The sequence below is a fragment of the Atractosteus spatula genome, chromosome 13 (assembly GCF_055471065.1).
Source record: "Atractosteus spatula isolate fAtrSpa1 chromosome 13, fAtrSpa1.hap1, whole genome shotgun sequence".
NCBI lineage: Eukaryota > Metazoa > Chordata > Actinopteri > Semionotiformes > Lepisosteidae > Atractosteus > Atractosteus spatula.
The window spans coordinates 2371028-2387833 of record NC_142718.1 but is presented as its reverse complement, the minus strand read 5'-3'; the positions used below and the strand labels follow the sequence as shown (position 1 = coordinate 2387833).

Sequence of the window (16806 nt, the reverse complement as noted above, 5' to 3'; positions counted from 1 at the left end):
TACTTTTTACTGGACTCACACCCACGTGTCCAACAGCCGGAGCCGACTAATTTGCAAAACCCCAAGGCCAGTAAAGCCCGGAACGGACCAAAGTGCCATTCGTGCGTCTTCGGAAAAAGACCAGGCAGGAAACGGGCTCTTATTTCTGATCTTTATTGGTTTCGACTCCCCTCTGCCAGCGTACAGCGTGGTGTTGCGGTGCCCCAGGTACCCCCCGGATGTGACTTCTCAGTTTTCCTCATCTGGAGAAAGACATGGGGGGGGAGAGAGAAGGAGAGTTTTCAGTTACCACGACAGCTTCGCTCCCACTCTGAATAGAAGCCACAGGAGGATGATGTTACGTGTCTGTTTTTTTTTAATTGACAATATTTCATCTCTGTGGTGCAGTGCGTGGCCTCAGAATTACGTCACATTTCCATTTAATTAATAATTCCTCGCACTTCTACAGCGCTTTTCTGGACACTCCACTCACAGTGCTGTACAGGTCATGGGGATCCCCCTCCACCCCACCAATGTGTACCCCCACCTGGACGATGCTCCAGTACTCTCCCCACACACCAGCTCTCAGTGGGGAGGAGAGCAGAGTGATGAAGCCAGTTCAGAGAGGGGGGTTATTAGGAGGCCATGACTGGTAAAGGCCAGGGAGTACTTTGACCCCTACTGTTTTTGAGAAATGCCCTGGGATTTGTAATGACCACAGAGAGTTAGGACCTCGGTTTTATGTCTCATGTGAAGGATGGTGCCTTTTTACAGTATAGTGTCCCCGTCACTATAGTGGGGGTATAAGGCCCCTTAATGGTCCCACTAACACCTCATCATGCAGCAACCTTAGCTCTCCCAGGTCTCCCATCCAGGTACTGGCCAGGCTCACAGCTTCAGTGGGCTAACAGCTGGGTGCTACAGGGTGATAGAGCTGCTGGCTAAGAGCTGCTTTACCTTTTGCTTCAGTTTTACTGGGCAAGAACCAGTTTCCACCACAAACGCACACACGCAAAGACGCCAGCCGCCCTACCACCTCCACTTTGACCCACCCTGACCTTCATCCTCCTCGTCCTCCTCCTCCTCTTCCTCATCCTCGTCCTCGTCGGAGCTGAAGGTGCCGTCGGGGAGGCTGTAGATGCGGATCACTTGCTGTGGGCAGACAGGTCAGACACTGAACGCTAGCCCAGAGAGCCGGCCGCGAGCCGAGCAGGGACGGAGCCTTTACACTAAGGAGAAGCACCGCCATGCAGAGGCGCACGGACACGAGAGCCGCTCTGAACACAGGAGCTTCACGGTCCGGGACTACGCACGGATAAATAAGAGTGACAACAAGAGCGCCTCAACAGAGCGAGTTCTAAGAAGCTGGCACGCTCACGCGGTCTTGCCCTCTCACCACGGTGGATGAGAGTTTTAAAACCTCCAAATTAAACAGCCCGGTCCTGACTGGCTGGTTGAGCATGGCTGCACATCTCCATCGTGAACTCCGGAACACCCCCCCCCCCCAACCCTGCACCCCGGAATCACGCTACAAGCACAGAGCAGGCAGTACTTCTTAGGGCCAGTGACACTCGGGTGGTTTCAGGTCCTGGTGCAGCACTGCATGACGGAAAACTGAGAAACAGTCTCGGGGAAAAGTACGGGAGAGGCAGCCGCTGCACTCCCAACGTGGAGCACGAGCTCGACCGGTCTCGGCCTCGCGCTCCGGGCTCGGTCCGCACGGCGCCGCCGCCACCCCCCCCCCCCTCTCTCTCACCTTGTTGGGGTCCTTGAGGATGAGGTACTTGCCCTCGTCCAGCTTGCGGCAGATGTCGATGACGCAGCGCAGGATGCCCCAGGCGTTCTCCATGCTCAGGTTGATCTGGCTGGCGAACTCGTTGGGCTTGAACTGCTGGGTGCCCAGGATCACGTGCCGGGCGGAGTCCTTCACGTGGTACCGGGACACGTACCTTCGGAGAGTCGAGGTCAGAGAGGGGTCACGGGGAGGAGAGGCTCTCTAATCCGAACTCGAATAAAAGCAGGGAGAGGTGGTTGGGAGGGAGGGAGGTAGGGAGGACGGGCGAATGCGGGTCTCCAGTTGAAGAGATCAGGAACACGGAGGATGGGATAAAAGCTGAAGGAAAGGGAGGCGTACGATCCCGGTCTCGCTCCAGTCCGAGATCCTGCTAGTCCAGGGGTCTCCAACCCGGATCCTGGAGAGCGAGCCCCAATCCCACAAGTTTCACAGGCAGCATTCACATCAGGCTATCAAGACCTGGAGCCACTTAATGGTGCTCAGTTACACAGGCTGGCGTGCCCAATCACATTACTTTATACATCACTTGGAACAAGAATCAATCAGAATTCCCTTCCCTGAAGCACCACTTGCTAAACTGGTCAATTGCTTAAAGAACTGTTCGTAGATCTTTAAATATTAGGTGGTTTAGGATGACCCCCCCCAGGACCAGGACGAGACTCCTGTGTTTGGGTGACCTACAAGACTACCTGGATTGGGGCTCCCTGGGACCCTGATTTAGGGTGACCTAGAAGACTACCTGGACTGGGGCTCTCCGGTACCAGGGCGGGAGACCCCTGCGCTGGTCAGTCATTGACAGAAAGAACAGAGGAGGTGAAGCAGGAATGTGGGAATAGGAAGCTTGTTTCTGTCCGAGTTAGTACGGTCCGGTCAGTCCCGACAAAGTAGGACTCACCCCAGTTTGAGGTACTCGGACCCCGCCAGCATGGCGCAGCAGGTCCAGCGGGCCAGCTTGTAGCTGTTGTTCTTCAGCTCGGTGGCCAGAACCGCGCCTCTCTGGGAGTCCAGCTTCTGACGCCAGTCCACACCGTTGCAGTGCTGCGGGGGGGGAGAAAGGGGGAGACGCTCTCAGAGGAGGGCCACGCGCGTCCGGAGTGGGAACACGGTCACGCGCGCTCCCCCTGCTGAGGGGGCCCCCGGGCACGAGCCCGGGATAAAGCCCCCGACGGCAGCCGAGCGGGCGAGGAAAGTTCAGGGCCCGCCGAGGCAGGGCAGGAGGGGACAGGCGCTCACCCGGGAGTCCCACTCGTTCAGGGTCTTCACGTTGATGAAGGACACCTCCCCGTTGGCCCCCGTCATCACCCCGTCGTGCTCGCAGCGGACCATCAGGTCGATGTCGTCACCCAGCTTCCACCGGCGGTACCTGCGGCGGGCGCGGAGGATCAACCAGAGATGTTCGCTCACCAGTTAAGTTAAGGGCCCTGGGTTCAATTCTGGACCTGGGGTGCTGTCTGGGTGGAGCTCGCACGTTCTACCCGTGTTAGTGTGGGTGTCCTCCCCCAGTCCAAAGACATGCTGGCAGCTTAACTGGTTCCGAGTGCGTGTCTGTGTGTGCCCTGTGATGGACTGGCCTCCGGTCCAGGGTGTAACCTGCCTTGTGCCCGCTGCATGCTGGGATAGGCTCCGGTTTGCCTTGCAACTCTGATTTGCAAGAAGCACCCAGAAAATGGAGAGGATGGATAAGCTGGGTAAGCGGGTGCGTGATGGTTTCCAGAGGCAGGCACGGTCTGCTTCCTTTACAAGTGCAGTTGGTTCTGTTTTAAAGATACGTTTGGCGTTTTGGCGCGTGTGTGGGCGTTTGTGGTGAAAACCGGCTCTTGCCCAGTAGAAATGAGGCAAAAGGTAAAGCAGCTCTTAGCCAGCAGCCCCCAGCGGGCAGCCCACTGAAGCCCAGCAGCTGCGAGCCTGGCCGGTCTGCCCGTAAAAGCGGACTCACCTGTACGCTACAGAAGCCACCTCGCTCTTGTCCATGTCCTCCTCCACGAAGGGGTTGGGGTTGGGGAACTTGTACTTCTCCCCCTGACGCACAGAAGACACGAGAGAGAGATGGCGTTAGCCATGCGTGGGCCCCCCTGCCACCCCACCGCCCCGGGGAGCCGCGGCCCCGCGTCCGCCGGCCCGCCACCCCACCGGGCCTCCCAGTGCTGCCGCCTGGAGCCGGTGCCAGCGTAGTAAAAACCGCACGGCCGCAGGCTCTGCTCAGGGGCAGGACAGGGCAGCCGAAACGGGAAGGCAGACCCCGCCCCTCCGCCTGCCGAAGGGGCCCGGCGACACAGCAGCCGCCGAGGTCAGTAGTCCGCTGGTCGCCGGGCGAGGGACGAGTCGGGAGCCACTCTATCCCTCCTGCCCACGCCCCCCCGCGCGAGAACGTTAAAACAAGCAGAGATCCCCTGCAGCCGGCGCGACCGGCAATTCATAGGGAGAGATCCCGGGCTCCTCCCGGAACCACGGGTTCTAAAGAAGGAGAACCTATCCATTCCCCATCACAGTGCGTATCCAGAGGCGGGAGCCCAGGAAACGCGCGCGTGAGAGTGTGAGAGAGGCGTCGGTGATCCGGGGAGGGGGGGGGGGGTCCCCTGCTCCTCACCATGCGCAGGCACTGCTGGGAGAAGTTGTGGTTGATGTAGGTGGCCTCCATGGCCAGGTTGCGGGGAGAGTTGAAGGAGTTGCCCTCGTCCTGGGGGGGCTCGTTCGCCGTCTCGCTCACTGTCAGCAGGTCTGGGATCGGGGGGGGGGGGGGAGAGAGAAAGGTCAAATTAGGGTCAGCGCAGCACCCCAAAACAAATGCCCCCACTCCCCTTTACCACACACTGGCGGAAGCCCCTTGGAGCTCACCGAAGTCGGAGTTGTCCCTCTTGTCGAAGAAGAGCTTGTTGCCCACCCTCTGGACGATGATGTCCCAGGAGTAGACGGAGCGGGTGCAGCACATCAGGGTGGCCAGGATGGCATCCGTGGCGAAGACGTTGCCCTGCGTCTTCGCCAGCTGCAACGATACACACGCACACACACGCGGGAGGTCACTGGCACAGCCGGCAGACTCGAACCCATCAGGGGGCCTGGACAGCTCACATGGGTTTGTACAAAATAACCCGCCAACCCCTGGCAACCAAATTCCTATGAACCCCGTCAAGGGGCAGAGATGTGCCACGTAACTCCTTATAATCGACACCCTTTATTTTTAATTGGTACTCAGACGTGTAATGTGTTTATACACGTGCTAAAAACGGAAGAAAAGAAACAACGTTTCGCACCCGAAGAAGGCTCCGCAGCCGAAAGGCCGTTTCTTGTCTTCTCTGCCCAGCATGGAATGAACCTGTACTTGTTCCTAAAGTCATGTACTGTGCCACATGACAAAGGGCCACCACTGTCCGCTGGGCGACGGTACAGTATTCACGCCCTGTGTTTGTGACAACATCCCCTCCCCCCCCCACAGTGTCTGTGTCTGTGCCTGGGGGGTAACAGGCAGCTCGGTGTCACCTTGCGGATGACGGGGTCGTCGGTGGTGGTGACGGTGTGGAAGATCCTCTTGATGCTCTTCAGGGGCCTCTCGTTCCGGGTGGTGACGCGGTCGAACGCCTTGTCGTAGTACTCCAGGGCCCCACAGCACTCGCTGAAGGGCAGAGAGGGGTAAATACAGGGGTACAGGGGTATATACCCTGTCACAGCACTCACTGAGGGGCAGAGAGGGGTAAATACAGCGGTACAGTGGTAAATACCCTGTCACAGCACTCGCTGAGGGGCAGAGAGGGGTAAATACAGAGATAGAGGGGTAAATACCCGGTCACAGCACTTGCCGAGAGGCAGAGAGGGGTAAATACAGGGGTAGATACCCTGTCACAGCACTCGCTGAGGGGCAAAGGGGGGTAAATACAGAGGTACAGGGGTATATACAGGGGTAAACACCCTGTCACAGTGGTTGCCAAGGGGCAATGAGGGGTATATACAGGGGTAGACACCCTGTCACAGCACTCGCTGAGGGGCAGAGAGGGGTCACCGCGGTCGCCATGGGGACCAGAAGAGCAAGACAAGAGAGCCAGGTCCCTTACAGAACACCCATCACACCAACGCTCCCATCTGGGTTTAGAGATAACGCAAACGCAGCAAACTCACAGGGCTCCACGTCTATCACGATGGGCGCTGACTGCAACACGCCCTGCGGCCTTTCTCCTCGGTCAAAGGAGCAGACATTCAGCTCCACCGAGCAGGACGAGAAGTGGTGTTCTTAAGGGAACCTCTAATATCTGTCACGGAACCAGAGTAAAACCTGCACTGCGCCCACCTCCGGGCTCCTAAACCCCATGTGGCTTCTGCGTGTTTTCTGGGGGGAGAGTTCTGAACGACCGACTGACGTGCAGAAAGAAAGGGGGGGGGGGGGTCGAGAGGGGGGGGGGTACTCACATGTCGACGGGGTCGGCCACCTCCATGTATCTCATCTTCATGAGGCGAGGGAAGTCCATCTCCTCCTTCACCTCCCAGTCGCTGCGGACCTCCACTGAGGAGTCACGGGGCTTCAGCTGTGCCTGCCGGAGCAGGGCAGCCTGAGCGCACATTCACCCAGAGAGGCGCCGGCCGGGCCGGCGACTGCCTCCGCGCTCAGGCAGAAACGAACCGGAAACACTCGGAACCTGAAGGATCGCTCTCTTGCACCAGACGGCTGGCGACCCCCAGTCTTAATCATTCCGTGGGCATCGAATACTACTCGGAAGTTAAAAGACTACAACATCAAGAAGCTGTGAAGAGAACTGGCAACCCCCTCATCGACGGCGCACCCAAGCAACTTGCAGCAACTTATTTAAACTATAAGCTCCATTTCGCGTTCGCTCGGAAACAGCCTTGACAACTAACCTGCTGCATACGGTCACAAAAGAAATTACTCTGCACGGGTACACAATGTAATTCTATCAAAGCACACGTGGCCGAGCCATTATGGACCAAGCACGGAGCGTCGGCTCTCGTGAAGTCCCAAGGCCACAGCTGCAGAGGCAGATGGGAAACCCGCCGCAGGTCTGTCCACGAGCTCCCCTTACCTGTGATTTCTGGTCCCATTTCTGCCGCACGCCGAACTGCTTCTGGAACTTCTTCTGCAGCCGCATGCGGTCCCTGACAAGGGGGGGGGGTTACACAGCAGAGTCAGCTCTCGGCCCAGAACCCCCAGGAGCCCCGCTCCCTGCTGCAAATAACCTGCTGTCCTCCTGCTGAAACCCAGCACCACCAATCCCCCCCTTTCCCAAAAACCGTTCTTCCCTTTTCAAACCCGAAGGGGCACGCTCACCGAGGGTCCCCGCCCCACCGTGCAACGCGGACGCTGCAGAACCAGGTCAATTGGAGGAGACGCAAGTTCCGAACCCTGCTCCCCGCCGAGCTCCGCACAGAAGAAACTGTCCAGAGGCTGGCGGGGGGGTTGTGGGAGCAGCTGTGGGGCCGCGGGCCTGTCCAGGGACTTGGCCTTCCGAACCCTCACGAAGGCTGAAAGCCATCAAGCGGTGCATTTCTGAGGCATCGCGCATCTGGCAAACCTTTCAGAAGGGCTGTCCAGTGCCAGTGGTGGCACAATGCTCAATTTTAGCACTCGCATTTAGCAATATCCATTTACAACGGCCAATACCGTACTACTCCTCTCACTGCACTGTAAGTGGACTTGCAGCTGCTTGCAAGGGTAACCGTCTGCAGAAACCCTGCGGGGTTCAGCGTGTCGAACACCACCCCCTCCCTCCCCTGTCTCCAGCCAGCTCGGTCTCCTCTCACCTCTCCTTCTGCTTGGCGCTCTTGGGCAGGGTCTGCATGTTGAACTGCATCATGTTCCTGCGGTCCTTGTCTCGGCGGAGGTTCCTCTGCAACACAGACAGGCACAGACAGCATTAGGGACAGGAGCTCTGATCCTCAGGGACGGACAGACAGACAGGCACAGACTGCATTAGGGACAGGAGCTCTGATCCTCAGGGACGGACAGACAGACAGGCACAGACTGCATTAGGGACAGGAGCTCTGATCCTCAGGGACGGACAGACAGACAGGCACAGACTGCATTAGGGACAGGAGCTCTGATCCTCAGGGACGGACAGACAGACAGACGACAAAAAACATGATAACGGATACAAACGGAACAAGCATCTGCTTCCTGTACCGTCACCTCTTCCGGAGACGGGCGCAGTCTGAAAGTTGTACTGAGCTACCCAGAGCCCCTCCGTTCCTGCACGCCCGGCAGAGACAGACAGACACACAGGGCCGGCCCCTCCGTACCTGCGCAAACCTCATGCGGTTCCTCTGGTAGGCCGTCTTCTGCGTCTTGGCTGTGTCCACCAGCTGGAAGCTGGTCTCGTCCTCCTCGTGGAAGTAGGCGTACTGGCTGCCGCCGCCAAACTGCGACGAGTACTTATCTGGGACACGAAAAGACACGCGCTTCAGTATCCAACTCCATGAGCACACTGCACTCGGGGGAACCCGGGAAACAAAAACACCACCAGACTCCCAGCTGCTCAGCATTTTTCATCCGTTTGAGGCTCCGCAAGCCGCAAACCCCCGTACTGTTTTCATTGCTGGAAGCCATGTCTGCAGCCGAGACGACCTCAGGCTCCAGGACGCCCAGCAAGTCGAACCCGAAACAGCCCAGACTGCTCTGCTGTGGGAGTCCTGTCCTCCTCCCCACACTCTCAAAGTGAATCCACAATGAAAAAAGATGACAACGCTGGACAAGAAACTGAGTATTCCAGGTCCCGGTAAGTCTTAACTCATTACAGGTTTGATAAGTAGCAATTAATATGTTGCTTTCAATATACGTAAACAAAGTGGCTCCAATGCATGCCTGTGCATATGGTGTTCAAAGCCTCCGACAGTATGTAGACTGCAAATCCACTAAATAACTTCTCACGCCTGAAGAAGGCTCCACGGCCGAAACGTTGTGTTTTCTTTCTTTTCTTTCCAGCAGGGAATAAACCTCTTACTTGTTCCACTAAATAACTTCACCACTCACTTGTGTATCTTTTGTCTTGGTACGTCGCTCCTGTCCAGTCTGCGACCTGAAACACAGAGGAGGATGAGAGGGGGCAAGCCACGCGCCCACTCCGGGACCTTAAAAACAAGGCGACAAGGGGAAAGTCCGGGCGTTCACAGCACCACTCACCTTGCCCAGGCGGTCCCCCTTGCTGAAGGGCTGGTAGGGCATGTCCTTGAACTGGTCCGGCACCGCGCACGGACCCCACCCGCTCGGGTTATCCTGGATCACCGGGGCGTGGAACTTCGCCATGATCCCTGGAAAGGGGGGGGGGGGGGAGAGAGAGAGAGGAGGCGCCTACAGTCACGGCTCGGTGGGCTGGAGCTTCACCAGGCCACCCAGCACAGAAACACAGCTCAGTGTCTTGTAAGCAGACGCAGAAGAGAAAAAAAACACTTGATTGCGTGATCTCGGTATTACCCAGTTTAGGAGAGACCACAACACTCCCACTCCTACCCCCCCACGGCCAGGCGCCAGGTCTCAGACTCTGTACAGCACTGCTTTCATCACTGGTCTCCAGTGACACTGTCAACCTGTCGGCTTGCGCAGTGGACTAGTCATCACCGACCCGACACCTGCAATCCGTCCGATCGGGGACACGATGAGCTTCACGCGGCGATTCGGGGCTCGGGCAGGAGGAGACCCAGAATCCCCCCCGTCCCCCCAGGACTGCAGCTGCGCCCCCCTGCTTCACCTGGGACTTCAGCTCCATGACTGAGATGCCAAGAGACGGGGCAAGAAGACGAGCCAACGGGGAGTAAAGTGTGAGTGTGTGAGCCTTCTTCAGCCTTCACACACCTGAAGAAGGCTCCACGGCCGAAACGTTGTGTTTCCTTTCTTCATTTTTTTTTTCCCCAGCATGGAATAAACCTATTAACTATTTCCCCAAAGACGAGGTGAATTACACGCCCGCATGGCCGCTGGTGAAACGCGTCCCAGCCCGCGTCCTAAAGCCGTCTCTCCCCCCCCCCCCCTTTAAAACACAGACCGGGGGAACCGGCAAACCTAAAAACCGCCTCCCCAGTGGCGCTCGTAAACGCCAACAGGTCTGCTAGCAGGTACGATGCTGGCCGTGACTAATGAATGGCGTGTTGTTGTTGTTGTTGTTTTTTTCCTGCAGAACAGCTCGATTCCGGGTCTTCCCAGAAACCGGGGAGGCCACGACCAGGGGCCCACAAGACCTCAGCTGTTTCCGGCGGCGGTCTCGTTAACGACGCCTGCTCCAATTCCTTTACAGCTCCTTTCTTTGTAACGTTAATAACGTCGCAGATCCAAACACCGGTCTGGCGGGGATTGCTGACAAGCGGACACTCCTGTTGCAAACCTCTTCAACCGGCCCTGCTCCCCCAGACGCGACCCGGCCAGTTTCCTGGGGGACCCGCTGGATTTAAACCGCTACCCACCTCAGACTGGACTGAAAGCCAAGGGCCCCTCGTATTCAATAACTGCAGGACGCTACACTTAACTATAGTTAGCACTGATAATGAATTCTTGCACAGACTTTCTGGGTGCGTCCACCGCCCCTAGTTAATCTACATCGGCTCAAACCAACCGCGTTATTTGTATGAAGAACAACATCCATGCCTTCAATACAGGCACCGACAAACGGGAAAACTCCCCTGTAACAGTTATTGGGGTTATTTACCTCCGTCTCGGTCTTTACGTCTTGGATGGTCTTGAGATTTTAGTCCCCGGTATCTCACAATTCAGAATGAAGCTGTGGCGAAACGCCGGCGGAAGACAGGGGCCGTAAAGCGGATCGTACTTCCTGTCGTGGCCGGAAGCTGCTGCTGCTGCTGCTGTCGAACCGAACAACTCCTTTACGACAGTTGCACGTATGTTATCGTACCGAAATGTTAATGCAAGTAACGGATATAATTCTTATTTTAGTGCCAAATGTAATCTTACAAAAATGTTTTTTTTAAACTTATCAACGTTTCAGTATTTTGTTCAACGATTTCTTCTATTTTTCCATGCACCTGTCTTTTATCAGTATTCAATATCAATATTCAATATCAGCAATTCTCGGAGAAATAATCAGTATTCTTCGGACATGGTGCTGAATACTAATCCCCAGTGAACACTTTTACCTTTAGATTGTGCACAGATGCCTCCTTTTTCGCTTTGTACGTAGTGGTTTAATGCTAAATTAAGAATAAAAAGCATCTAATCCTAAAACTAAAATTCACAGTCATTGAGGACTAGAAATAAATAAAGCATAAAGCACTGGGGGGGGGGGGGGGGAATAAGAGGTTATTCACCAATGAATTGTAATAAACGTGCATTCCGTTCTCCCACAAATATTCTACAAAGCCTTTACCTAAAGGCGAGGAAGGAATTATAAAGTAGTAATTATTCATCGTTATTTCGAAATCAGTGGGATTCTTGTGACGAAGAACCGTTTTCAGCGACAAGGGAATGTTGTTGTTGTTGTTTTTTTTACTTTTAGCGTGCTTCGTGTCGTTAAATAAAGTCAAAAGACACGAGATGTATAAACCGCCGCTGGGCTGTCGGTCTTATCAGCGATGAGAGCTGAGGCGCCGCGACAGAAGGTTTTGCTTTGCGGCACCCGCAGCAGAGAGTCGTGCAGGACCTGCAGGTAGAAGCAGTGCTCGGGACCCAGTCTAGAAACACGCTTTCAAGGGGTGGGGGGGGACATACTTTTGCGGATGCAATTCCTAGTGTCTGCGCAGAATAAACAGCGCTGGTCAGTGTTTTTTTTTAAAAAAAAAACTCGGCGCCAGAAGTAAATTAAAGGGGCTTCTGTAGATTTATGGTTGGCAATACGTGCTTTAAGGCAAAGTCTTACCTCCGTGCTACTGCTCGGTAGCTGTTCTAACGCCTACAGTGAGCGTGTGCTTTAAAAACATCGTTTTTTTAATCAGGCGGTAGTTTTATACGCAATTTAAAGAACGTCAAAAATAACGGCGGTAGTGAAGAAATTAAACGTTTATATAAAATAGGTTGTCTGTTATTCTGCGGGTATTGTAGGTAATAGTCAAGTTGCCTAATAGTTAAGCTCGCAGCACGCCAAACTACAGTTAATAAGACGTCTCCAGTTACAGACGGCAGAGCGAAGCTGGGACTGGCGCAGATTGCTTTATATGGGAGTCCTAACTGGTTTTGTCTGTCCGGTGCTGAGCTTGGTCTGGCTCGGATTGCCCTCCACCGGGAGTCGTAACTAGTCCGGTCTCTCTTGGGCAGGTGATGTTATTCGGACTCCGAGTTCTGGACGGATTGCAGAGCGGGTCAGCGGTCAGAAACACCTGTGCAGTAAGTATCCGAGAAGAGAACTAAATCCCCGCTCTCCCTCCTTGTCAGCAAGCGCTGCCTCTCCTGCGTGGCAGGCCCTGGCGCTGTCTGTCTGGATACACAATCAATGGACTGTGCTCCGCCTGCTCTGACACTCACGGGCCTGTTCTATTTAGTCTTTATAGGTACAGGCCTTTAAACAGGTGTAGGAAGAGGTGTTCTTTCCACAGGCCTTTAAACAGGTGTAGGAAGAGGTGCGTTTTTACATACAGTGCAGTCTGTAAGTATTTGGACAGTGACAACATTTGTTGCTTTGGCTCTGCACTCCAGCACATTGGATTTGAAAGGAAACAAGGGCTATGAGATTGAGGCGCAGAATGTCAGCTTGAATTCGTCTGTATTGGGTGGACCGTGTAGGAATCACAGCCCTTTTTATACATAGTCCCCCCATTTCAGGGGACCAGAAGGAATTTATATAAATAGGTATAGGAAGAGGTATTCTTTCCATAGGTGGTTAAATACATTAGGTATAGGAAAAAATGCTCTTTACATGGGTATTTAAAGAATATACATGGGGAAGTGTCTTCTTTAAATACACATTTTAATGGGTATAGCAAAATGTATTCTGTAAGTAGCTGTAGGGAAACGTGTTGCTTTAAACAGGTGTCTGATGAGGTACAGTATAGGGAAGGTCTTCTTTCTCTAGGCATTGTAAGAGGAGGGGAATTAGCTGCTCTCACTGGCCAGGGGTTTGAGGACTGTGATTCAGGGTATCGGCGGTATCCAGACTTGCGGGCCTGCGTGTTTGTTTGAGGATGTGACTGGTCCTGAAGCCGGTCCTGAACCCGGTCCTGGTGCTGTCTCTCTGTCGTCTCTGCCCCCAGGCTGTGCTGCTGAGCCTGTCGATGCTCGCGCTGCTGAGGCCTCTGGGACTGCGCACGTTCTCCATGGCGGCCGAATCGTACGTCTCGGGCACGCACTCCGCCGCCTTCGTCACCTGCCCCAACGAGCAGGTGGCCAGGGACCTGGCCAGGTGAGGGGCCGGCTCTTCTCAGCGAGGCTCGGAGGGGCCCGTCCGACGGTACGGGAAACGGGCCGCGGCCGCCCGCGCTGGGGAGCCGGCAGGCGGTGAAGGCCGACTGCACAAGCTGCGTGGCGGGAGTGGGGTTGCCGTGCCGACAGCTGACCCCTTGCTTGTTGTTGTTGTCCTCCCAGGGGGCTGGTGGAGAAGAAGCTGGCGGCCTGCGTCAACATCGTGCCCAAGATCACGTCGGTGTGAGTGCGCGGAGGGGGGGGGGACAGTGCTGGCGGGGGGCAGGTGTCTCCTCATGCCGGGGGGCTAGCGGTCTCTGTGCCAGAGCCTGTTCTCGCCCACCGCCACCGTGACCGGGACTGTTCCCCGAACGGCGCCGGATAGGGGGGCGAAGGGGTGATTCACCCGTGTGACGACCACAGATCTCCCTGCCCCCCCCCCCCACAGGGATTCGATCCCTAGACAGCTGGTCGCTCCTTCCCGCCAGCAGACCGGTTTCCGGCCCGGATGTGGGGGGTTGGTGACGTCACTTCTGTTGGTGCTCGGTGCCGGCAGGGGTGCAAGGGCGTAGTGACATGGGTACACCACAGTGGGGCGCTGTGGAGAGTGGGGGAGGAGGGGGGAGATGGGGGGGGGATTGGTGGTAAAAGGATGAAAGATTCATGCTGGGCTGGCTTGTCTGGAGCTGCTGGCCGCGGAGTCTCGGGCAGCTTGGCGGTTCCGGAGGCCACCACTGCTTCCAGAGGAAATGTTATGTCGGGGGGGGAGGTGGCGGGGATCAGGACCTCAGTTTCCGAAAAAGCCTGGCTCTGATTGCTGTCTGTGCGTTCCAGGTACGAGTGGCAGGGGAAGATCGAAGAGGACAGCGAGGTCTTGTTGGTGAGGGTCCCTTCCTGCTCTCCTACCATGGCGTCTAGTTCCTTGTTTCCAGGGGCGTCTACTGGGATCCAGCCAGGATCCAGCCAAAGCTTCCTGCTCCAAGCGACAGGCGGCGTTGTCCAATCAGAGCATAGCTCCAGGCAGCGTTACCCAATCGGAGCATTCTGTAGCTCCAAGCATTGTTGTCCAATCAGAGCATAGCTCCAGGCAGGGTTATCCAATTAGAGCACTGTTGGGTGTCACATGACTTGGGTCAGTTGAGCTCAAGTGAGTGCCCAGTTAAAGGTGGACTCCTCAGAAAACAGTTACACGGCCTGAGGGATAGGGCAGCACTCTATAATACAGCTTTGTGAAGATCAGTTATGCCCATTATGCGTTTTCAGATTTGAAAGTGAATGAAAGCAGCAATAATCAGCAGGAGAATAGTTTTGAAAGACAGTTTCCTGTGGCCCAATTTCGCTCAGGTATTTATGTACTTTCCTAACTTATCAATGGCCACGTCTTGCTAATATAAAGACAAACAGGTCATCCATATGCCTGCGGTGCATGGTTTTGTATATTTTTATTTTTAAGACTCAAGATGGGATTGGCTGTTGCTGGGATTCAGGGCAGTGTGTAGGAGTTGGGCACCTGGTGTAGCTGTGTCTCATGGCACCACCGGGGTGACGTCACTGCCAGCAGACTGCATGAGTCACAGAGGACAGTCCCGGGACGTCCCGACTGCTTTCCGTCTCCCCATGGATTCCTTGTGATTCCCTCTCAGCAGCGCCTCCCTGTGGTTAGGCAGCGGGCCTGTGAGAGCAGATTGGCAGCCCAACCTTGTCCAGCCTCCTCCCAGCTCTTCGGGACGGTGTTCGGCGCCAGGGGCTCGTGGGGGGGGGGGAGAAAGCCGAGCGAGTGGGACGAGGACCAGAGGCAGCTTTCTGCTGGAACAGTAGGCAGGAACCCTGCGCTGTGCCTTCCCACAAGCCCTGGGGTCTCTCCTGCCCTCTCCTGTGTACATATAGCAAGTTAAACCCAATTCTCCTGCTCCGGGTTTTTAAAAAAAGAAGCAGCCTCTGGCTCTGGCGGAGGATGTTCGCCTGACCGTTTCCTGTTCCTGCTTCGTTCCGCAGATGATTAAGACCAGGAGCTCCAAGGTCTCGGCCCTGGCGGACTACGTGCGGTGAGTCGGGTTCCGAATCGCAGAGCTGTGGCAGAGCCTTCTCCTCTGCCCTGAGCAGTGTCCCCTGCCTGCCACCGTTCCTGCAAGCTGAAAAACTGATAAATACACGCAGTTGTGTGAATGGAGGCTCTCCGTCCCTGTCTTGTAGGTCAGTCCACCCCTACGAAGTGGCTGAAGTCATCAGCCTGCCCATTGACCAGGGCAACCCCCCCTATCTGAAGTGGCTGGGAGAGGCTGTACCAGAGTGAGGCGGGCAGCTGCTGCCACCTGCTGGACAGAACGCCGAACTTACACATTAAACGTGTGACAAACGGAAAATAAACTGGAGTCGTTTGGAAAGGCTTAAGAGTATTTCTTTCTGGTTTCAAAGCTAGGTGGATGTAACACTTGAATCGTACGCTGTGCTGGTCGTTCTTCACCAGAAGAATGATGTCATGAATGAGTCTGAAGCCAGTGCCACACACCTATTAGATTAAGAGACCAGTGGGATCAGAATGGTTTCATATGACTATACAGTTCCTCGGTAATTCTAGCGCATTTCAAGAAGAAACACGCAAAATTCTGACTCCTTTAAAGCAACTTGTTACCATCCTCGTTCCTTAATCAAAAAAACCGCCTGCGTGTTAATAAAAAACATGTTTTGAGTGTGAATTACTGCAACTCGAGGGAGTCTTCCTGTTCGCGAGTCAGGACTGAACAGCGCGCCGGGCTCGTAGGTTGGACTTTTACTTTTTCGCTCCTTCCTCTACGGAGAGATGCGGAATAGACGCTCAAGCTTCAACTAGAAGCGCTGTGATTGGATATAAACCGGAGACCGAGGGACCGCTGTGATTGGACAGAAGCAGGGAGACGAATGAAGCGATGTGATTGGACAGAAGCAGGGAGACGAATGGAGCGCTGTGATTGGACAGAAGCAGGGAGACGAATGGAGCGCTGTGATTGGACAGAAGCAGGGAGACGAATGGAGCGCTGTGATTGGACAGAAACAGGGAGACGAATGGAGCGCTGTGATTGGACAGAAGCAGGGAGACGAATGGAGCGCTGTGATTGGACAGAAGCAGGGAGACGAATGGAGCGCTGTGATTGGACAGAAACAGGGAGACGAATGGAGCGCTGTGATTGGACAGAAGCAGGGAGCCCGAGGGAGCGCTGTGATTGGACAGAAGCAGGGAGACAAATGGAGCGCTGTGATTGGACAGAAACGGAGAGACGAATGGAGCGCTGTGATTGGACAGAAGCGGGGAGAGCGAGGGAGCGCTGTGATTGGACAGAAGCAGGGAGACGAATGGAGCGCTGTGATTGGACAGAAGCAGGGAGACCGAGGGAGCGCTGTGATTGGACAGAAGCAGGGAGACGGGGAAGCACTGTGATTGGACAGAAGCAGTGGGTCTGAGAATTGTGATTGGATGAAAAATCTCAGCCGCTGTCGGAGTGATTGTTTTGGCTGAGAAAGATAGATAGATAATACTTTATTAATCCCGTAGGGAAATTGATGAAAACGCTTGAGGGAGAAATTTTGCTACATCGAAGGTAGAGAATCTCGGGTTTTCTGGTCTCGCAAGACAGTTGACTTTAGTTCTGGCTGAGTTCTTAATTAAAATAACAGGTCTCAGGTTTGTTGTAAAGGCGATCTTTTTCTCCTAGTAGTTAACAAGTGTGAAAGGATTCGTAGTTGCCACCTAATTCCCACCTGTGCCGGTTCCTCATAAACA

General features: G+C 55.0%; 2 protein-coding genes across 7 annotated transcripts; one reads left to right on the top strand and one right to left on the bottom strand.

The window, feature by feature from the left end:
• Nucleotides 1-137: 137 nt before the first annotated feature.
• On the bottom strand, nucleotides 138-10536 carry eif3d (eukaryotic translation initiation factor 3, subunit D). Of its 4 annotated transcripts, none has more exons than XM_088930652.1 (16): nucleotides 10411-10536; nucleotides 8895-9022; nucleotides 8745-8790; nucleotides 8015-8151; nucleotides 7520-7605; nucleotides 6802-6874; nucleotides 6173-6294; nucleotides 5252-5384; nucleotides 4610-4757; nucleotides 4362-4492; nucleotides 3711-3793; nucleotides 3008-3137; nucleotides 2670-2812; nucleotides 1736-1928; nucleotides 1032-1131; nucleotides 138-242 (listed from the first exon to the last, which is right to left on the bottom strand). In XM_088930652.1, the coding sequence occupies exons 2-16, from the start codon at nucleotides 9015-9017 to the stop codon at nucleotides 229-231; spliced, it is 1662 nt and encodes a 553-aa protein (XP_088786778.1). In that variant the 5' UTR covers nucleotides 9018-9022; nucleotides 10411-10536; the 3' UTR covers nucleotides 138-228. The 4 variants fall into 4 exon arrangements, with proteins under 4 accessions (XP_088786778.1, XP_088786779.1, XP_088786780.1 ...); XM_088930653.1 differs by having other exon boundaries at nucleotides 1038-1131; XM_088930654.1 differs by having other exon boundaries at nucleotides 6173-6288.
• Nucleotides 10537-10549: 13 nt separating this feature from the next.
• LOC148821621 (protein CutA homolog) lies at nucleotides 10550-15434 on the top strand. Of its 3 annotated transcripts, none has more exons than XM_088930659.1 (7): nucleotides 10550-10600; nucleotides 11970-12038; nucleotides 12902-13050; nucleotides 13233-13292; nucleotides 13884-13929; nucleotides 15045-15094; nucleotides 15243-15434. In XM_088930659.1, exons 2-7 carry the CDS (start codon nucleotides 11973-11975, stop codon nucleotides 15340-15342), a joined length of 471 nt encoding a protein of 156 aa, XP_088786785.1. In that variant the 5' UTR covers nucleotides 10550-10600; nucleotides 11970-11972; the 3' UTR covers nucleotides 15343-15434. The 3 variants fall into 3 exon arrangements, with proteins under 3 accessions (XP_088786785.1, XP_088786784.1, XP_088786782.1); XM_088930658.1 differs by having other exon boundaries at nucleotides 10587-11364; XM_088930656.1 differs by lacking the exon at nucleotides 10550-10600 and adding an exon at nucleotides 11340-11472.
• Nucleotides 15435-16806: the final 1372 nt, after the last annotated feature.